At 45.3% G+C, this 23,379-nt stretch overlaps 1 protein-coding gene across 1 annotated transcript; it reads right to left on the bottom strand.

Moving 5' to 3' along the window:
- Window positions 1-4,529: 4,529 nt before the first annotated feature.
- Window positions 4,530-21,941, bottom strand: LOC307228470 (Krueppel-like factor 13). Its single transcript, XM_079998132.1, has 2 exons — window positions 21,248-21,941; window positions 4,530-5,023 (listed from the first exon to the last, which is right to left on the bottom strand). Exons 1-2 carry the CDS (start codon window positions 21,684-21,686, stop codon window positions 4,698-4,700), a joined length of 765 nt encoding a protein of 254 aa, XP_079854258.1. The 5' UTR covers window positions 21,687-21,941; the 3' UTR covers window positions 4,530-4,697.
- Window positions 21,942-23,379: the final 1,438 nt, after the last annotated feature.

Genomic DNA, 23,379 nt, shown 5'->3' with positions numbered 1-23,379 from the left:
ATGCTCCAGTTTAATGGATGAAGACCTGTCGAGACTCACTGAGGTAAAAAAGGGAGGTACAGAGGAAGGTAAAGCGCGTGGCTTTCAGTTAAGTTAGCGATAGATGTATTTGTATATTTTCTTCACGTTAAAAATAATTTCCCCCCCTAAACTCCCTCCTATCTAATTGATAACGTAATGTACCTGAAAAAAAAAACAACTATGAGCTCTATGCGTTTTGTTTTTTTTTTGTCAAGAAGTCACTCCGAGCTCAAGAGAGAAAAATATATACATCCAGATGCACATTTTAATCTGTTTCATACACACCCAAATCTATCTCATTGAGGATTTGGAAAGGAATTCCCACCTTTTGCCCTTTTGCGGCGTATTCCCCGACTCACGCTCAAGTGCAAAAGCTCTTTAAATGGCATCGGGGGGTTATCAGGGATTAGTGTGGAGGGCCCGGGGAGCTACTGTCGCCGGTGATGCGGAGTGTTTTTCTAAAGGGTGTTTTCTTTACAGGAGGTTGGGGTGAAGGCGAGGGATGGGTGAAGGGGAAAAAGCTGATTATGGCTCTTTTTTTTTTTTTTTTTTTGAGTTGACTGGTAAAATGGGGCCTGGGAGAGGCTGCGGGGACAAGGCCGGCCATTCAGCAGCCTGACACCTGCTTCCTCCACCCTCCTCCACCCTCCTCCCAAAGCAGACACATTCCTGGTCTCTCTCTCCAGCTGGACTGCTTCCCGGCTCTTCCTGTGTTCGTATCTGCGCGTGTGTGTGGAGGACGTGTGTGAGGACGTAATTGATGTGTGTGTGTGTGTGTGTGTGTGTGTGTGTGTGTGTGTGTGTGTGTGTGTAAAGACGTTAACATTGTGTGATGATGCGAGTCATGTGTGTGTCAGTAGTGAGGACATGAGCGGTGTGGGTGTCTGTTTTTATGAGGACATGAGTGGTGTGTGTGTGTGTGTGTCAGTCAGTATATGTGAAGACATGAGTGCTGTTTGTTGATGTGTTTATAAGGACATGAGCAGTGTGTGTGTGTGTGTGTGTCAGTATATGTGAGGACATGAGTGCTGTGTGTTGATTTGTTTATAAGGGCATGAGCAGTGTGTGTGTGACATGAGTCGTGTATGAGGATGTGAGGAGGGTGCTTGTCAGTATGTGTGAGGACTTGAGCGGTACGTGAGAGCCAGATTTTAGCACAGAGAGCCAGAGGCGGGGTTTAATAGTTGGCTTAGACCATTGAGGGGTAATATAAGAACGCGCCATGTCTTCTCATGAGGTTAGGCGGTATCCTATGTGCACTATAGTATATTACGGACACGTTGCAGCCGGTGGTGACGCCATCTTTTATAGCCTGACTTCAATGCACTGAAAAAGTGGTTTTGGTTGCTTGTTTTTAAGTTGATTTTATGGGCTTTTCCTGAAAGTAGGCTCAGGGGAGCTGGAGGGGGATCTCTACCCAGAATGTTTCTCTGGTGCTACGCATCGCAGGAGCACAGACAGAGCAAAAGTACACACGAAGAAATTTCCATTGAACTATTTTTAGTATAAATCTAAGGGGCTATGAACTCGGAAAATGGAGAGCCGAGAAAAAGCAAGCTAAAATAAAGCACTAAGCAAAAGAGGAAAATCAAAAGAATGTGGACATGAATGTGTTCGGGTGAGCGTGGCATTGGAAAGGTCTGGCTGGTGGATTTTCAAAATTGGGACACTACGTGGAGCCGGATTCAGACATAAACAACAGGAGGAAGCTAAATGACTCGAGTTCCTCCCACAGCCTATAATTATAAGGAGTAGGAGTTCTGCTCTTCTTGTTTGTCTGGCTGCTCGCTGCTCACACGGTTTTAGGAATACAGCACAAAGCGTGACTTATGGAAGGCCCCGCCCTCGTGGGTAAACCTGTCGACCTGCGTGGTGATGTATGTGGAGGGGGCAGGGGACGCCTGGGTGTTTCCTACAGCTGATCACTGTGTGCTGTCGTTGTGCCTCGCAGCTTCAGTGGAACTCGACATTCCTGTCCAGTTCTTTGGCAGCACTTCTGATTCTGTGACTGAGCTCTGTGGCCCTGGGCTTTCAAAGTGACACCTTAATTCGGTATACTTTGCTGGAGCACATAGATAACGATATAATGAGCATTCATACTAATCTTGAGTTCTGCAGATACAGTGTGTAGTGAGTTCAATCCCTTGCGCTGTTTCTTGTGGTTACAGAGGAGTTATGCAACTTAAAACAACAATATAATGTTCCCATCCGCCGCAGAAGCTCCGAAGGACTCTCAAACCAACAGAGACACCCAGTAGTCATCCAAGTTTTCATACTTCCATGGGATTAAGGCTAGTCCGTTAACAAATGGTGAATGGAGCCATTTTAGGGTATGTGCTGGTAAAATTAATTTAGATTTGAGGGAGATTAAATGCTCTGAGAGATTCTGCCGGAGTCCCACTTCTCTATTTCCTTGGTCAGGTCTCCAAATGCTTTTATAACGGAGGGACTGGCAGTAATCTACTTCTTCCTAAACCACTGCATACACTAAAACAATAATAATAATAATAATAATAATAATAATAATAATAATAATAATAATACACATCTATCCTTAATACAGACACTGTGTTGTTTCATAATCTTTTCGTTTGGCTGTATAAAGTTGAAGAACCTCTCGTCTTCAATAGTAATACAGGAAGCAGTGTTTCCAAGACAGGATGGGTGGATGCTTTTGATATATATATTTTTTAACTCCGTGGGTAAAATTGGGGTGGTCTGTTGTTTTCGAAAATAAAAATATAAAGAAATATAATAGGGATAAAAATGCATTTCTTTCTAAGATGCAAGCATCCATAAAACAGACCCAGATCTCTTAACTGTACCCTCGCTCAAGAAAAAGGTTAAGCTTAACACGCCCTTCAGCCCGGACATTTGATAAATGTGTCATTACAAATGTGTTTTCAAACACTCCCTCTATGCACGTGTGTGTGTGTGTGTGTGTGTGTGTGTGTGTGTGTGTGTGTGTGTGTGCGTGTGTGTGTGTGTGTGTGTCTGTGGGGGGGGGGGTCAAGACAAGAGATTTGGGGGATGTGGCGCGACCTGGCTCCGTACTGAAAAGACACCATTTTAATTGGACCCATTGTCCAAAAACAGTCTGAACATATCACCCTCTAATGCTCGGGTCACACAGCCGGCGACGGGGCTTCTTTTGTGAGCATGTTAGCGAAAAATCCACTGGCTGTTGTGGGCGCGCAATACATTTCGAACCTCTCTCCCTTTCCTTATTTAATATACATTATATAGATAGATGGTGCCGTGTGTACTTTTTAAAAAATTTAAATGGTGTAGCTGTTTACTTAGCAAAATAAATGACCCCTTGAAAAAAACAACGTAACCAGTCTTGCTATCCGTCCCTTAAAATAAAGAACATAAAATGAGGTGTTCCTTGCCTAATCATGAACAGTTACACAGTGGTCCGGGCGTCCATTTTCCAAGGATCAGCGCCATTGAGAGCGTATCTTCCCTCCTATTGGCACTGCTCATTTGCATAAAGTTGAAACCTGCTCAACTTTCTTTGTTGCCGTGAAGCCGTGAGATGAAGCCGCGCTCAGTTTGAAAAGCATTGCAGCCTGTCGTTTTGCAGCGCATGTGTGCCCCGGCGATGTGACCCCAGCATAACTGTATAATAATGCTTTGCGTTGTGCTATGGAAATGAACAATCATAAGCTTACTGTTAAAGAGAAGTGCAATTTCTGTGCAAGTGTGAGTTTTTGTAGATTATGAGTGGTTGTGTATATTTGTTTGTGTGTGCATGTGTATGATTGTGTGTGTGTGTGTGTGTGTTTGCGTGCATGCGTGTGTGTGTGTGTGTGTGTGTGGGTGTGTGTGTGTGTGTGTGACGTTGAGTTTCACTGTCAAGCTACCGAGGCCTTCCCTGAGCAGGGCAGGAACTCCAATTTGGGTTGAAGTTCATGGTAAAGTGAATTCTAGGTTTATGTGCAGTCAAGTTAAGTGGATAATGTGACTTCAAAATCCTGAGACATAAAGGTGATCTCCCCCATATCCATCTCTTAAAATCATTTTTTTTGTTTTGTTTTGTACTACTATTATATTGTTCATTTTCAGTCCTGTAGACACCTTTCCTATTTGTATTAAGAGGAAAAAACATTACAACTGTAATATGAGGATGCTTACAAAAGCCCAAAAAAAAGAACAAATCGTCACTGATGAAAGGCAATAGTTTTGTCTTTGTCTGAAGAGTTGATTGCACGACACTGAGCACAAAGTACAGCAAGCGGAGAATTGGCAAAGCTTCAACGTAACTGTGCAATACGAGTTATCAAGAGAGTTGCCTGTTGAAAAAAAATCCAATCCAATCCGAGGACCCCCCCCCCCCCCCCAAAAAAAAAAAATAAAATAACAGACTGAAAAAACTAACCAAAGTGGCTCAAGTGGAGCCAAGCGCCCCAATAAAACATCCCTAAACTCGAGAAGTTACTGGAGCATTTTGTGTGGATCTGGACTCGGAGCTCCACTCTTATGTTGCGTATACAGGGACCCGCGAAATAGCACAGAACCTGGGAGCACGTTGCCGTGGCGACGGTGGTTGAGTACTGTAAATTATCTGTCCCTGCCATTGGACTGGAGGGGGGCGGTGGCGGTACCAATGGGGGTTGCAATGCCGAAAGTGCTGCAGAAGGGTTTTGTCTGTTCTTCTTTCTTCTCCTTTCTTCCTAAGGCGAGTTTGCGGGGCTGAGCGTCGGGCTGGAGGCGTCCGAGCGGCTGTAGTCGCTGAGCGATCCGGAGCGCGCCGAGCCCCCCACCCCCACCGCCACGGCGCCGCTGCCGTACGGCCCCCCGCGCTTCAGCATGGACGGCTGGAAGTCGCAGTGGCGGCGGGCGTGCTTCATGAGGTGGTCGCTGCGCATGAAGCGCTTGTCGCACAGCGGGCAGCCAAACTTCTTCTCGCCGGTGTGCGTGCGGTAGTGGCGCGCCAGCTCGTCGGAGCGGGCGAACTTCTTGTTGCAGTCGGGCCATGTGCACGGGAACGGGCGCTCTCCTGCAGGTACACAACCAAACAGAGGCACGAGAGGAGGGTTTAGTATCCAAACAGACACACAGAGTATCAGAAACTGGCTTTGCTGGATCCTTATTACATCATAACACTGGAGTGACACGGTCAAGGAAACGTTTCAAAGTGTCTTCCTTAAACTGTACAAGCTTTTCATTACGGAACCAATCAAAAGAAGCACTGTGGTTCTAAAGAGCATTACATAAATGCATGATGTGTCAATTGAAAATAAAAACCGGCTCATGGAAATGTTGTTCAAGTGGGACAACAATCATAGCTTATACTTAGGAAACCACAGTGCTCAACAACAAGAGAGGCAGAGTGAATTTAAGGGAGCTGAAAAGCTGACATTGTTGTTTGGGCTGTGAATTCCACTTAGGACGGCTGACCCACCACTTGACCTCCTCAGACCCCATTAAAGTCAACAGCTTTCTTTTCCAAACAAATAAACAGCGTGTTTGCATTTTAAGTGTTTCCATTCGCTCCTGTTTGAGCAGGCAACTGGTATTGCAACAATAGAAAAAGGCAAAATCCTTGAAAAAAATGATTAAAACATTATTAACATTGCGAGTAGCGATGTAGAGCTGAGAATATTCCTGTGATGGTCAGAGAATTGGGTCACAGTGTACAAATAAGAAATGACACAAAGACACAGAAAGAAGCCAAGAACAAGTGACCTGTAAATGGTTAAAACAGCTAGTTTATGTTAGCACCACTACCACACAGTACTGCACCACATTTCCTGCCTAATGTATAGCAGTAGGCAGGAAATAACTCAGCAGTGGCTGGTGGATATTCCAATGCACCAGAGGACTTTCACAATGACCAGGCTCTCCCACAGACTCCATGTCAGCACTGCCGCCTTATCCTCACATGCAGCAGCCGTGGTTGCACACTTCGATAAGAATCTGACTGAAATAGCCCTCCCAGTTCCCCTTTTCAGATTGCTGCTATCATCATACCGTTCCTCTGCTTCCCATTGCCCCCTTTCCCACTACCACTTGCCATAAAACCCAGCGTTTCACCACATGGCCACTTGGGTCAAGATGGCAGACAACAAAAGGCTTCCACCACTTTTTCCACTGCACCATCGGGGATCAGATAATCTCCCCAACAGGTGATAATATAAAGACCTCTGCCTATCAGAAACAGTGGCCTGGACCCAAACAGACCTCTGGTTCTGAATGCATGGGCTGAGCCGAAGCAACCAGGAATCCAAAGACTCCTGTCCAGTGAATTCAACAGTCAGGAACATATTTGCATTTATGACTTGCTACCATTGGTTTAAAACATCTTTGATGGGATTGATAATTAAAGGGGTATACGTATAGGTTCATGATAAATGACAAAAGGTGAACCAAACCAAAACCTAGAGGAGGAAGATTATTGTCCACCTCAGTGGTGTTAAGTCCCCAAAAGTCCCATATTTGCTGCCACTACCACACCTGCCCCCCCCACCCCCTCCCCCATGGTGCCTTACCTCTAGGTAGGCTAGAGTCCTACCCCCATCGCCATGGTAACAGACATTAAACCCAGACACAGGCAGAGACAAGCCAGGGGCGTTCTGGGCTTCCATGTTTCCTTAAAACTAGGAATCTAGGGGCACACACACATGCATACAGTCATATATGTTTGAGCATGATGACACGATCTGATAGACGTCCCTTAAACGCAGCTGTAACCTTTTAAGATTTTATTTTGGGGGGGCTTCTTAGAGGTAGTCACGCATATCCTCCAACAGTTCTAGAGGCAGCAGATTTTGGAGAGGTTCCAAGTAGTAAATGTCTTAATTTTGTTTCATATCGTGATACATGTTAATGCCAGTATTCAAAGAGGAAGGGCAAGAGAGGGAACATCTTGTGTCAAAATAGAAACAGAAATGGAGTTGTTCTTTTTTGCAAGTTGCACAAGACCTTTGTTTTATGAACAACCTAGTAGTTTTCATCATGACTGGAAAATGGACCTTGCCCAGAGGGCAGCCAGTGGTCTATTTCCAGTAGCTCAAACTCATATTTAGTTTGAAAACTGATTTAACCCCTTCTGCACCATAGGATGCAAAGTTTTGTCAATGGCCTTTGCGTTAAAGCTTGCAAGAAGTGCATCATACTAGGGACAAACTTAAGCAACAGTAGATGGTTCAGATTGAAGTTAGTGAAACTATGAAATCCACACATACAGATGCAGCCACCTAGAATCCTTGACAGGCTAGTGAAAGGTCCTTGACAGGCTAGTGACAGGTCCCTGCCTATCTTGAACGTGAATGGATATATCCGGCTGCCAGCCGGCTGGGAGCGGACATTCTGAGTGGCTGGTACCTGTAGGCATACATCCAGATGCATGACGTTTGAATCCATGTGTAGCTTTCTGCATGATGCATGCGCAGGTATCCTCCCCAAATCTGACTAACCCAACCTCAGAATGACAGCCAGTCAAAACCTGCATGCTGGCAGGTTGCATCATTCCAGACCATGTCACTGATCCTTCTGCTGAATATTTAACAGTCTGTCAGAGACCTGATGCGAGAGCTTCTGTTACAGTCCTTCTCAGTATCAGATTAACAGAATAGATTTATGCATAATGGAGTGTTTTGCCCTCTTGGTTACAGGAGGATCTAGTGGGAAATTGAGATTAATCCATTTTTAATTAAATAATGCAGAACTCTTGCATCGTTGTACTGGCAATCCGAGAGTTCAATTTAAAACATGCAATATCAAACATTTTTAACCGGACTTTTAATTCTTTTTTTAGTTGTTTTTTTTAATTCTTTTTAGTTCACTTTTATCAGTGAACCAAAGTGTCCAAAAAGTGTCTTCACGTTGGAGGGATCCTGCTGATTCATAGCTTGCAGGGGCGTAGGCGCTAGTTGAATCAGTTGTAATACATGGTTTCCTTTAACAGGCAAAGTTCTTATGACTAAGTGGAAACTATTTTACGTTCAAGAAAAAACTGTAGACAAAAAAAAGATCTCTGTTCGATTTTTGTAACGTCTCTAATAACATTGAGATAGACGTATTAGGGGAGAAGTTCCATCGCTCCCCAAGGATTTCCCCAGAATATCCATCACAGTAAACAAGGACGACCTGTTTACAGACGATTTCTTATTCTTATTCCTAATCGTTTCTGTCTGTGCGAACGGTATAAGGAGCCTCCTTGTTGACTTTAAAGACGCTAAAGATATTACACAAGAGTTAAGAGGCAAACGACGCTTCAAAAGCCAAAAGTGACAAAAGCCCAACGAGGTGAAACGGTGAAAGTATAAATACCAGCCGGGCGGCTCAAATGGAATAAAAAGCCACGCTTCAATATTGCTTTTATTATTCTAATGAGCTGCAGGACTCCCTTCTTGGCTCTTTAGGGAATCGGTTGAGGTTCGTCTGGTTTGCTGCGTGCCGTACACGATGCGATGGCTGAGTTTTGGTGTTTTCATTTCCAACCCTCTCCGCACGCAGGGACATGGGAAAGTTGACAGAAAAAGTTGAAAAGCAAGGGAACGGTCACATCTGGTCATATCTGTCACAAAACTCAACCGGAGCGAAAGGCTGTAAAGGGCAACGATAAAGAGCCAACAAGCTGGACGTGCCCGGATCAACAGCGATGCATGCCCTAATTGAAATATTGAAATAAGCAAAACAAAATTAACATGAGCACTCCCTTTGGCCAGCATTAAAAACATAATCAACACGCGGGGTAGTGATAAACAAAACAGCGCATGTTATAGAGATGGAGGAGACCAGGATACTTTTCTATTTTCCAGTTTTCTTGCGGCAACGTCTAAAAACAGTCCTTGGTCCCCCACCGACAGAACAAGAAGTCAAGGAGTAATTGTTCCAGGAGCGAGAAACAAACAGCACGCAAGGGCCATGAGACCCAGTTGCTGCTAAATCAAAACAAAATGCCTTGTAAATGTGTGTGTGTGAGAGAGCGAGGGAGAGAGAGAGAGAGAGAGAGAGAGAGAGGTGAGTGAGATCACTTGTGTGTGGAGGTGTTTTGAGTTGAAGTACATGACTGAGAGTACTAGGTCGGGTGTGATTACGTGTTTATGCTTTTATACAGTGTGTGTGTGTGTGTGTGTGTGTGTGTGTGTGTGTGTGTGTGTGTGTGTGTGTGTGTGTGTGTGTGTGTGTATGTATGTGTGTCTGTATGTGTGTGTGTGTGTGTGTGTGTGCATGTGTGTGTGTGTATGTGTGTCTGTGTGTGTGTGTGTGTGTGTGTGCGTGTGTGTGCATGTGCGTGTGTGGGTGTGTGTGTGGGTGTATGTGTGGGTGTGTGTGTGTGTAGGAGGGGGGGGTCTCAGACAGGAATGTCTGGCCACAACAAAACGTCCTGGCTCGACTCCAGCCATCTACACTCGGACTCTCTCTCTCTCTCCCGCTCTCTCTCATTCTCTCTCTCTCTCTCTCTCTCTCTCTCTCTCTCTCTCTCTCTCTCTCTCTCTCTCTCGGGTAGAGGGGAAGTGGGTGATGAGGAAGGTAACGTTATGGAGACAGAACACAGTGACCTACTTAAGATTCACCACAGAGCAGGGTGGGTGCATTGCCACTCTACACGAGTGTACGTGTGTGTACTCCAATACGTTAACGCGGCTGCCGCTCCTCGTCGCCCCCTTGTTACATGCTCGCGCTCTCCCTCCAGCTCCTTCCATTATGTCACGTATGCAAATGAGCCCGTTCACCGTGGACTTGCTCACAGACGGCATGAGCGCAAGGTGTCAGAGGTCATTTGAAGGGCAACGGCAGGCCAATTCATGAGAGCGCTAAAACAGTGTTCGCTACAAGCTTCAAGTCCATGGAGGAAAATGCAGACCAGCCCATATCACATCGGTGGTATATATTTACATATTAAAAGGTATATTTAAATATATCTTACATATATCAGAACAATATGCATATCGTAATTTTTCTTCAATAATATATAACAAATTAATGCTGTGATATGTGTATATATGACCCCATATATATATATATATTCTACAGTATGTATGTGTATATGTGATATATACACAAATATACAGTATATATATCAGATATACTGTATGTGTATTTTTAAATATTCATATATATTAAAATATTAAATATATATTATTAACATACTAAATATATATTTTAATACACTATAAATATATTACAAAATATTCATGAAATATTATCAATAAAATAAAATGATAAAATTTACATAAAATTCTAAATATATTTTGAAATATTTTGGAATATATGAAAATTGGTAAATTCTGCAAGAGAAAAAAAAAAGGATTGATGGATTATTGGATACATCCAATTACATCCATTACATCACAATTATATTGTCATATTATATATAGTATATCAATTACATTGATATAAACCCGCATCCATAGAAAATATATTTCCGTTGCATGAAGAATGGACGTCTGAGAGGACGTGGTTAAGTGTTTTTTTATTGTGCAGATTCAGATATTGTGAAGATATTGTGCAAGTAGTGACCAGTTTTACTAAGAGCTAATAATTAATTCAACTTGGCCACAGAAGAGCAGGAGGACGAGGAAGGGAAACAACAAGAATATTCCAGCGTCCGTCCTTCGGTGATTCAGAGAGGATGTCTTCATTTAGGGTCGCAGCAAAAACACGGCAGAAACAATTGGGTGAATGGGGAAACAGCTTCAGAGGGTTTTCCAGGCAGTCGGTCCGGCCTCTGTCTGATCAGACATTAAAAACACAAAGCAACGCTCAGCAGCTGGATTCCCAGACAAACAAGACATGAGATGAGATGGACGGACACATGATGGAAATGAGCCAGGGAGTTTGCCGAGGTCAGCCGGTTCAAACACATCAATTTCACACGACATGCCTCCTGACAGTGGCGCGGAAGGGAACGTACCCAGAGCGGGCAGTAGTTTTAACTCCGGGTGTGCAACTCTTCTTGATTATTTAAGCAGATCTCCTAGAATCGTTGAGATTCCACAGTGATGTTTTCATCCAGATTTGAGGGGAATTTTAAACCAATGCTAGAAATGTCACATTGAATAGAAAGTTAAATTTGGTGACTTTCCATCGGTTGGGTTTTTATTACAAGTTTTACTTCACGCCACTATCCTAGTGTCATACAACGAACAAAAAAGACAATTCAATTGAGCTAAAATGTCACGATCGTGACATTTAGCGGAGGCAGATTCACGTTGGGCACTTCACAAAGTTATCTCTGCTTTTGACACGTCGCTTCACATTGACATTTCAAAGCTTTGATGGCATTTCTTAATTTGTCCTTTTTTTTTTTTTTTTTTTAATTATTTCACTGTTCACATCTACCTGAACTGCAAACTGTAACCTATAGCAAACAGCACACAGTGTAATAGGCAAGGAAGGTGGGGGCGCTGAGATGTCTACTTAAATAATGCCATATGGTCGTTTGATTGAAGAGCAGTCAAAGTGAATGGAGCAGGAACACCAGAAACAGCATGTAAACAGATTAGCCTAAACCCCAGAAAAATACAGCACGGCTCAGCAGGCACTAAGCAAAGGGGGCCTGCACTGTAAACGCTCACACCGGACACAATGAGCCTCATATTGATGATGTTAGCACATGCCACCTATGTAAGAAGGCTGGTGGAGTGGGGGCGGGGGTGGGGGTGGGGTTAAGGATTCCTTCTGGGGACGCTTCGACAGGCGCTGTCGCTCTGTGGGAACCGGATCCATGACCGGTCCCTTACAGGACGGTAACTGCGACCGACTGACTGACTACTTGAGCCTGGGGAAGAAGAGGAAGGAAATTGGGAGCTGGGGAGGGGCAGTGCGATACAGTGTTGGCTCAAGGGGAAGGAGAGAGAGTTTGAGTTGAATGAGTTCACCTCAAAATAAGATATGGGAAACACTGTGTTCTTCCCCGCCCTCAACCCCCTCTCTGCTCACCACCTCCAGTTGCTGACATGGATCCCAGAGTGCCTGATTCACCGCTTGAATCAGACATTTTCATTGCGAGAGAGAGCTCTCAGTGTGTGTGTGTGTGTGTGTGTGTGTGTGTGTGTGTGGAGCATGTGTTATCTTAGTATGACTGTGTGTGCCGTGTGCATTCATCCGTCCATCTGTGCTACGACACTACATAGTAAATTCTAAGGAGCTGCCAGTGAAAAAGGTGCCTCTGTTTCAGCCGCCACTGAACCCCCTCCGTCACATGGGCGGAGTTTGCATCCCATTCCATTTAGGATTTGAGGAAAATAAAGGACGGCAATGGTGCATTCCTCTGGTTGCGCCACTTTGAAGATTAAGTATCTCGGATTCCTTTCAAACATTTAAACACCATCACCACAACAAGAGGCTTACAAGCACTGTTGATGGTTTGGATTAGAAGAGACCCAGGACCAGAATAGAGTTGGCTCAATTATAGGCCTGCATTTTCAATACGATACTATATGTGTCCAAATGTGTCAAATCTATTGGAGTAGGGGGAAGGGTGACCTGCATCTTCGAGGTGAGGAGGAGATTCTCCACTTTCATTGACTCACTTGGTTGCTTGGTCTCAAGCTTGTCAAAAGTGTGCGTGAATATTAGGTTCAGGTTTACGCAGGAAAGAAATGTAAAAGTTCACGTGTCGACATGTCCGTCCCTTTAAAGCCTACCTTTACATTTTGTGTAACAAAACTCGACAGTTAAACCAACTGCGAGCATCGGGGCCCGAGCACCAGCAAATAAGCAGTGGAACAGGAAAAAGCGCTGTTTCCACTGCCGCACAAAGACATACACACACTGTTAGCGGTCTGAGACGTAAGACGCTGCAGACCGGCCCGTGATTGAGTTTCAGCCTCGAAAACGCTTGTTTAATCCCATAGGTATTGTTTGTTTAACTGTGGCTGCTTTGCTTTCACGCACAAGACGCTCTTCCAGGACAAGCCGCGATTGTGTAACGCCCCGCGTCGTGAAAGACACGGACTGACGTACATGACATAAATTCTTGCTTTTATTTATGTTGCCGCCAAACCACGAAAGCAACTTAATGTCATTCTTTGGTGTGTCGCCAACTCGAGGGCTTGACACAATTCAGTCACTCAATCCTTCACCTGCTTGTTGGTCCCGTGCTGCCACAGAGGGCTGGAGGCTGGTTTGGGGCAGGTGAGCCACCTGTGAACTGCAATGGACCCAGTGCAGTTCACAGAGTCCGTCAGCAATTCAGAGAGTTTAATTAGTTTAGAGCTGCATGGCTGGATGTTATAAGCAAACCCTGATTGGAAACCCACAAAAAAAGAGAGCACCCAAACCCCGTTCCGTCATGCTGAGCTCCCCCTGTCATCTATAGAAGTGCAACATCTTAAAAGGTAGCTTTCTGAGAGCCCAGGCCTCGGGATGGAAGGCATAATTCGGAGCCCACTCGGTTTGAGTCGTCATTGGTTTACATAAGCAAATGCTGCCCACCACAACCAGGCTGCACCACAAGGGGTTTGGGGATGTAAAGAGACCATATAGCTCCTAGAGTCCCTTGATTCACCCCCATTCCAGCACACTGGTAGAGAGAAACAGAGAGAGGATACAGTGAGTCATTGAGAGAACACGGTTTGTTCCTACGGCCCGGTGGTACCTCCTGCCGAGTAATCGCCATTCATACTATTCCAACCGTAGTTCACGTCCATGGGAGGACCGACTGTTTGGTTGCTTCTCCAGAAACATGAAAGATGGTGCGACATTACAAATATTCCCAGTCACTAATACCGATGCAGGTGACCGTGCTTGTCATTGCACAAATGTAACGTGTGTGAGAAATGACTCACACCAATAGGCAAAAATAGATCGTGCAGACATTGTGGTGGAATTTGGCAACAATACAATTAAGGCATCCCACAGTCTCGAGCAAAGAAAGGTCCGACCATAAATAGCTTGAGAATCACGATAAAAATCAGCTCTGTACTGAGAGCTGCAGTCGAGTCATTTGGTGAAGAAGGCAAACTATGAGTTTCAAATGTCATACTATATGTCATATATTATTGTCAATTAAGGTAAATGTGTTAGTGTCTTGTGCAGAGCCACCACACAGGGCTGAATAGTGTTACAGCCTCCTCAGTCGTGAAGCCAAAGCTCATAGTGTGGAACAATCTGGACACAAAGGCAGATAGATAGATTGATAGTGAGATAGATAGATTATTTGGATTTTCTGTGTCTATACAACACTATAGCATATTACACAGGAAGAAAACATACTTATTTGGAGAAGTGATGCACGCTTGTAACACAAATATCCAGGATAGAGTTCCTACGGTAGCAGATAGATAATATTTGAGAGGGACAGATGGAGGATGCTAAAGGACAGGCCATATCCCAAGTGTGAGGAAGGATGGATCTGGCAGATCGGTCGGCTTGCTGTTCCACTCGCCTGGTAGACTGCCATTCAGAGGAAGCCGAGTGACCCTCTTTGGAGATGGGAGCTGGTACTTTTCCACCACTAAAGCTCTTTATTAAACCACCCGAGGCTTAAATGTATGTGGCACATGGGTCCCCCTGAAGGGGGGTGCGGGTGGGAGGGTGGGGGTGGACAGTGGATTGTATCTTCCGTGGGAGGGAGGCCTGGAATGGGGGGCACGGTCATACTATGACAAAAGGCAAGGGGACAAAAACCTCCATCCCAGACAAAAAAGCAAACAGAGTGTGAAATATGGTATTGCATCTTTTGTTGGTCAGCTCTGCTGTCACCGGTGCGGCGGGATCACTGAAAGACCAGTGAGGTTGATGCTTGATGCCTAAAATGTGCTTACAGCCTCGGCGCTGCATTTAAACTGATGTAACGATCGGTCACGATCGTTACATCAGTTTCGCTGGGAGGCAACTGGTCTTTGCACACTTTGGACTCGACTCATCTGGAAACTTTAGACTAGTCAGCCAAACCTTTCCCCAAGAACTTGAAATCACGGCAACTGGACCCAGAAAAACATCACAGTGGAAAACAGACCTAATCGCCATCACCTACACCATGCACATCTCAAAGCACCAAAGGGATTCAAATGATTTTAACATCTTAAGGTGTGCTTGATTACGCATAGTTGCTCACCAGAGACTGTAACAATATGTACTGATACCGCCCCAAGTGAGAGAATACCACTTCCTAGATAAACTACGTGGAGGACTCTGGCAGTTTTTATCTTGGGACTACATTTCACAGTTTCCTAATAACAAACTCTACAGAACTGTAACAAACTGATGACCCCAACCTCGTCGCGATCCATGACTCTCTCCAAGTAGCTCAAATTGTTTTCTTACACATAGCAAACATGGCATAAAGAATTCTAACATATGAATTATAACACACGCAGAAATATGACATCTGTTCTACTGTAAATTTGCTGAGTTTACTCATTTGGACGTTACGAGCTGTAAGTCGCCACACCAAGTACAGCGCAGACACGTGCCGATAGTACTGGCTGGCACACAATGCAAGATAGCACATTATTCAACCAAATTTACACTAAATTCACCTCCACCAACACAATACTATTCTAATAAATAACAAACCCCCTCAAGATCAATGTTTAATATGTTTGAAACTGTGGACTGTGGACCTGCCTGAGGTGCAGAAAACTCACACAGCCCACCAACTCACCTCGCCAACTCTCATACTGAGCCTCAATCTGGACATACTGGTAGAACTGGGAGCGGTGGGAGAGAGGGCAAGGGAGGAACACAGATCTGCTGTTCGGGCTATAATGGTAAATTTGATATTTGAATATGTTCAACAAGACTATCAGATGGATCGATGAAGCTCCCTGACTTGTGTATGTTTCTTTCCCCCCAATATCTCTATTTTAATAGTTATTTAAAAGTAAAACGCACAGATAGACAGACAGAAGGTAACGGCAAAAGAAAGGTCTCTCCTCTTCGTCCTTCACTTCAGTCAAAGCAACAGCCCAACCTGACATTGCGCATATTAGATTTATGTCCTAAAGCACATGCTTCCATAGAGAAAAAGACTGAATCCGTAATACTGGATTGTACATCACCATCATCATCTTGGAGAGCAGTATCAATCCAATGTTTCTCAAGCACATTCCTGTATATCCATTTTAATTGGGGAAAAGTCGATAATTTGGGTTGACTTCACAGATTGGGTCCCCTTGGGGCACCCCTTCGGGCATTAGAGGCAGAGCTGTTGCAATTATTGCATAATGGCTTGATTTGAGCTGACCGCCATTGTTTTGCACAATCATCAGATTCCTCCACTGTATGTATTCATCCCAGTGTCTAAGTATTGAAAATGTCACAACATTTCCAACTTCAACGAGGCTGAAGCCAATCATCCTAGGAATGGAACGGAGGTTTGCGTGGGAAATCATAGCTTGGGTGTATATTCCTCGTACAACAAAACTTGTATAACAAAACCTTGTGTCAGACTTCAGTGGGGGCAGACTAATGATGCATAAAACACATTTCCTTTTTTTTTTTTTTTACTTGTTTTCAAAGCATACTACCACCTCCCATGGAGTGATTTGCTAAAGGCCACCTTTTCACTTTCTGCTTTCAGCGTGAACGTTCAGCCTATTCTCATCAAAATTACTTGCTATCACCAGCAGTAGTAAGCCAGAGTGAAACATAGCACCCACTCAAATGAAGGTTTTGCGATTGGAGGATTTCTTCCGCAACCTTACCTGACGATGATACTAGATTGCTCACTCACTAGCCTCATCGTCAAAAGACTGTAGTTGTATCGCAGCAAGAGACCAAGAAACAAGAACAGCCATGACAGCTTGAAAAAAACTCGCCCCGCTTTTGGACGACAGCTTGAAATTCTGAAGTTTTTGGTGCAGAAATCTGTTCTTTGTCCAAAATGTAAATGATCTATTGGAGCACCCGAGTGCCATAGAAAAACAGCTATAAAATACAAAATAGTGGTACTGGAGGTGGCCATTCAGGAATATGAGCAAGGGCTGTCTGGGTTACATTAAGAGGAGTACACGTCAATTTGGAAAGCTTGTGTTGGATGAAGGGTTTAAGTTTAGCCTTTGGCAAAGAAAAGGTTTAACAAGCCGTTTTCAATTACGCACGGGGGTCTACGGAGCACTCCTGTAGGCATGTCTTGTCAACTCTCAGGGTGAGAGATAAAAGGTGGCTCAAAGTCTGAGGCAGGCCCCCGAGAAAGCGTTTCCTCAGCACTGTCTTTAAAGGAGATGGTATGTACTAGACATTTCATCTATCAAAGGGTGAGAGCAAGGTAGGGTAATTAATTCCCATCTGACACCCCAAGCCAACAAAGCTCCTGGCTGTTGTGACTTAACTTATCCCCGACAAACGTACCGGGAGATCCTCAAACACTAATCGTTATCTAAAGGCAATTACTAGTTAGATGGATGATGAATGTTACAGTGGGAGGGAATCGAAACCAAACCAAACACTGATGTTTAACTCGGTGTAACTGAGGCGCTCGACTGTAGTTTAACCGAGAAGGAACGTTGAGGGGAGGTTGGTTTGTACGGTGAAAGGCCTCTGTCCCAACATCGTCTTCTGCACTGGGCGGACCGACAGATTGATCCTACTTTCTGTAGTATATGACCTGATGTCCTGCCAAATCACGGGTCTACATTTTCAATTGTCTTCAGAGCACAGCTCTATTTAACAATTCATGCAACGTCACAAAGATTTAACACGAATGCAACCAAGCGGAGTTACCCTGAACTTAAAAAAAACCTGAACTTACTGAGGTTATCTATTTTTTTCTGGCCTTTAGAGGGTAGGAGTTAAGAGAGGGAACTCCCTTTGTCTCCGCTAACGGCTGGCAAGTAAACTGCTGAGTATAACAGAAAACAAAAAAAAAAAAAGAGCTACTCCGGGGCGATCGGCCCGACTTGGCCGAGACCAGCCCTGAACCCAAACGACCTACTTCTCTGATTAGCCAACAAGTGCACGGGACGAGGGGGAACCACGTATTATCAGAGCGAAGGTCGGCCCGCTCACGGGTCTTTTGCCGAAAAGGAAAAGAGCCATTAAGAGAGAAAAGTTGAAAGAAGGTACGAGGGTGCAGCGAGGGAGAGGGAGGGACAGACGGAGGCGGGGGAGCAATGTGGCAACCGGCAAGTGGAAAATGTTTGCTTTCACTTCCATGTGGCACAGTTTCTCAGTCTGTACCAGAACAGCTGGATTAGCAAAGAGCCAAGAGGAATTGTTTAAATCCCCGCAGGTAATCATCCAGTGATTTGAGAGTCAAAGCCTTAATAAACACTATAAATACCTTCATGGAAAAGACACATATCACCGTTATCTAAAATATCGAGATCTGGTTGGTCCGTTTAAACCATTCATCAACCCCGGGCCCGAAGTTATCGTCCATCATATAAATCTCCTTTTGTCAGTGGTGCTTTTCTTCATTCAGTGAATATTAACCACAAATGAACCCAGGTGGTGGAGATACTATGCAGACTGTAGACCGAATGGGCCAAATCGGAGACCTTTAAGTATCGGGGCAGGCTCAACTTACCAAGGTACCAAGGCAAATAAAAACGTATTAATGACAATGGTCTGGGAATGAAACGTGTCTTGCTGGGTCTCCCAGGGTACTACATCCTACTGAAGAACCTCCTCAATGCCCCAGCCACTGAGGAACACAGTAACCCCTTTCAGGGAGAAGGTGGTCCGGGTAGATGGCTCGACAACAGCAGGAAGGACCCTGCACACAGACGCTGTTCTGTTTAACCCTCTCCAAGCATATACAGCGGCCAAGAAACATTACAGAGAAACAAAGACGCTGAAACTAACCTCGTCTGAGCGCATATATTATGATTTACACACAAACTTAGCTCAGACATCCAAAACCAATAAATCACTCAGGATGTGTTGGTTTGGGACCTTTTGGCAGTGGAGGGCTATGGCGGATGGCCTCCAGCCAATGCCCCACCCCCAGTAAGGAGGCATTTTAAAGTAGATTACATGACGATAAGGAGGCTTGATAATGATGCTGAGTTTCAGAATGGCTCTAGAGAGAGACATTCTAGAAGAATTGGCTAACCAGAAGACCCTTTCTGCTCCGCCACTCCTGGCCAGACCAGACTAAATGTCTCCTATTCGCCATTTGTGGTTTGGTTTCACGGTGTTGCGAAGGCAGCCAGGGGGAGTTGACACCATGAATGGAAATTTAAATCTGCCGCTAGCGTGTGGCTCATAGTTTTCACGCTGGATATAGGCGAGATGAGTGTAGGATGAAAATGTGAAATAACCCAACGTGCCAAACTTGAGAAGGGAGATCATTTTGATGGGAGTGGCTCCTCAAACTTTTGTGTTTCTCTGCATTTGTAATCGTTGCAGCTTTGACCAAAAGTGAAATTGACTATATTTCCCTAGTTCCCTATGATTCACAGGACTGATGGCAACTGGTCCACATTTGCAATGAGAACCCCCAACATCACAACAGGAACCATTTGTCTACGGGTCATAAATGGTGTTGCGTCTGGCATTGAACCGAAAGGTTACTAAAAACATATTTGTTGTCATCTGGTCAGTCACTTCATTGTGATTTGACTAAATAAGAGATCAGTAAGCTAGTTCATCTGCAGCTCTTCAAGTTAGCCCCGGTGTAAAACTTTGGAGACAAACTGTATAACTTTGCTTCTTTGATCATCAAAGGCAACCCTCCCATTGGGACGTCTCACTGGGGCTTCCAGCTATGAATCAGCCGACATACAAGCCTCTGCCTGGGAGCGGATATGATAGAGTGATAAAAGCCTTCAGAACCCCGCCCAAGTGCTCTACCGTCACAGAACCAGCCGATTGTCGTGGTATTGGCGATGTATGTAAGGCAAGGTTTGAGCCAATGTGTGTATGTGTGTGTATGGGGGGCGGGGGGCTTGTCAGAAGGGTTTTTAATGGCATCAAGACTTGTAGACAGTTACACAAATCGTACATACCAGTCAACTGAAAGGGACATTTACAGACTGCTGTGATCGGAAGATGTATTCCCTGAGATCTTAATGCTACTTCCAAAAAGAACTACGGTCCTTGTGAAGCGTACATATCAGCGGCGCTTCCTGCGACGGATGGGAAGAAGCCGCAGCCGCTGAACCTTCCCCCGGGCACTAGCATTCAATTTGGGATGATTTACGCTCCTCATCCGTCACACCTGACACAAGAACATCAACCTGCAATTCTTCGGTGAATCCCGTTTGCAAGAATGTTTTGAGGAGACTTGGTGGATGTGGCCCGTCAAGTAAGACCGCAGAATGTGCTCCCAAAGACGTCACTCGTCCAGCCCTCTTACTGACACCATCAAATATTATCTGATTATGTGTTTCTACCTCTCCTCCTCCATGGGTCCATTTATTTAGTTCTATTTAGTTCTATTTGTCTGAAGTTCTGTCTGCCCTTCCTGTCTGCATTTATTTGACTCACTCCATTCTGTATCTGTATGTGTGTGTGTGTGTGTGTGTGTGTGTGTCTCCCTTCCTCTGGCTGTCTCTATCTCTCTGAGCTCTGCTAGCAGAGTCTGTTGCTGGCCAAATCAGATGGAGGGGGTGTGGTACATCACAACAAAGAGCTTAGGGAGTCAGCTAAAGAGCTGCACAACTTACCAACCCCCTCTCTCTTTCTCTTTCTCTCCCTCTCTCTCTTTCTCTCTCTCTCTCTCCATCCTGCCAGGGCAATAATAATAACGAGCATTTTCCCACTGGAAACCAAACTGGTGCCTAGTGGGATTTATCAGAAACCAGAGCTGGTGATGAGGTCCTTATGCCAGGTTGCCAATCCGGTTTATTTTTCACAGCCTGCATCAACTCGGATCGACATTTCCATTTCCCAGTGAGGGGGCTGATGAAGTTGGGAGTTCCCAGCCCCAACTCCACTCCTCCCAGTCAATGCGCGCTCTGGTGCGTTATTACGCACACGTTTTTACGCACTTAATCAGCTCACATCTGGCTCTCGAAGTAGAGCAGTTGGTGAATAAAATTCTGCCAATACATATTGAAGGCCCCGAGTGGTTACAGGTGAAGCTGTATCCTGTGGTTCTCAACGTTGGGTCCGGGGACCCCCAGGGGTCCTTGAAGGGGTTCCGGGGGGTCCCAATCAAATGATTAATAGTTCAAACTACTTTTGGAAATAGGGTAGATGGGGAATACAATTGTACCCATACCTATTGTAGGCCCTCAATGGTCAAAAGGGAAGTTGTACCCTGTGTTGTTTGATCTGAATTAGGGGCTATGACATTATTAACCCAACTTTCTCAATCAAATGTGACGCTAATGTATTCTCTCTTTTTTTGTTGTTGTTTGGTTCGAGCGGAACTGACCTGTGTGCGTCCTTAGGTGTGCTTTAAGATGGGACGACTTCCCATACACTTTCTCACAACCTGAATAATGGCATTTGTGCTTTTTCTGGGGGGATTCCGGCTCGGTCCGCCCTCTGACTCTTTTCCCCCTGAGCGCCGGGATGTGGTCCGCGGTGCTCGGCGTGGATCTGCCTCCTCCATCCCCCTGCACCACCGCCGCCTGGGAGGAGGGGAGCTCCTCTCCTTTCACCGGCTCGGTGTCGGTGGGAGCCTGCTGGTTGAAATCCGCTAAAATCCGGGCGACCACGAACAGAGAGGAGTTGTCCTTCAGCACCGCGTCGCTCTCCTCCCGGCTCCTCGGAGCCGAGCAATCCGGCTCCACCTTCAGCTCCCTGGGCTGGGGGTGCACGATGGCCCGGCTGGACATGGACACAAGGCACTCGGCTGCAAAATGATCCATGTTCTGTGCGTCTTGTTGACGTCCTGAAATTGCAATCTGCCAATGATATATCTCCACCGAGCCCTGTTCTTTTGGCTTTGCGCACCGATAGGGAAACTCCTGGCGGTAAGCTTACCGGCTTCTCCATATAACAACCATCCCGGTGGTGGTTTGGATTTAATTCCTCAAGTCACGTCTGCGGCAGCCTGTTTTCTGGCCGCCTCTTTTCTTTGTTTATTGTTTGTTTGTTTGTGTGTTGCTGCTAAACTTTTCTTTCCGTACGAACGCTGTGGCCCATCACCGCACTGCCGCTCCCGCATCCTCCGCTTTGTGCGTGCGGCTGCGGAGAGGCGCTGTTCCCATGCGGGGGGCGGGGCCTGCGCCCGCGTGTGACGTCATCGGCAGACGCCTTCCCCATTGGCCAACGGAGTATCACTAGGAGCTCTCCGACACTGTCAAAGTTTTCCTCGGGAGCAGGGGCCCGGTAGGTCTCAACGTGGGGCCCGGGGTCCCACCAGGAGTCCTTCAAGAGCTTCCAGGGGGTCGCCAGCGAAGTTATTATTAGTTCAACTTCAGCATGATTTCCTTTTGCTAAAGACTAAACCACGTGGGCTCTAATGGGGTCTGTGGCCTTATTCAAGATTTCGAGATTGAAGTTGTGGAACCAACTGGGCAAACTGATTCCTCAAACGTAATTCAGTTATTGAATAGAATAAAATAGGAGTAAAAACAACCGTAATATACTGAATGGGAATAGAAAATAGAAATAAGAGGGATAGGCTATTATGTATGTACATATATGTGCAGTAAAGCGGCATGTGAATAAAGTGAGGTAGCGTTGAGATATACAGTACAGTATACAAGAAACAGAAGAAAAGAAAGAAAGAAAAGTCTTTATTTGTCACGCAACACACCACACTACAACACATGCTTGCACACACGCACACGTGCACGTGCTTTGGGTGGTGGCCGGTGAAATGGTTCCTCTGCATTTGACCCATCCTGGCTTGTCCTTCCTCCGGGGCCACAGCCAGGAGCAGTGGGCAGCGTACGTGGACGCGCCCGGGGACCAGGTGATAAGTGTCCATCGCTGGTCAGACGATGATGTTGTGTGCATGTTTTTGAGGGGGGTCCTTACTGGCATGAGGTGGAGGAAACCCCATGTGAGCACGGGGAGAACATGCAAACTCCAACAGTACGGCACAGCAGTACAGTAACACCAAACAGTAATACAGCACAGGTTGCTATAACCCAGTACAGTGATACAGTATGCAGTACCGTATGCAACATACAGTACAGTAAGGCAGTGGGGCCTATGTGTGTGTCTCAGTGAGGGCCCCTGGTGAGTTCAGCGTTGACAGTCCTTATGGCTTTCGGGAAGAAACTCTGTGTCAAATATTATGTGTATCAAATTGATGGTCCTTGATGTGACAACAGTTGAGAATTTTCTATATTATTGTCTATAATAAACGTTTGCGTCAGTAGTGTGAAGAGCAAAATGAGGCTACTCAATTCTAACATTTATCTTAAACCTTGCTGAAAAACAGTGCAAAACTCAAACGGAAATCAATCAAACTTCATCGCATGGGTGAGTTTAAATATTTTGTGGATGATGAATACTAAAAAATGCATAATGAGAAGCATACTTATACGTCTCTTTACAGGAGGCATACCAATACACAGAAATGTTGTTCCATTCATCCGGCATCTACCC

This window comes from Zeus faber (genome assembly GCF_960531495.2).
Source record: "Zeus faber genome assembly, chromosome: 3".
NCBI classification, from domain to species: Eukaryota; Metazoa; Chordata; class Actinopteri; order Zeiformes; family Zeidae; genus Zeus; species Zeus faber.
Note: the sequence above shows the minus strand (reverse complement) of the source record. Positions and strands in the feature narration are given on the sequence as shown.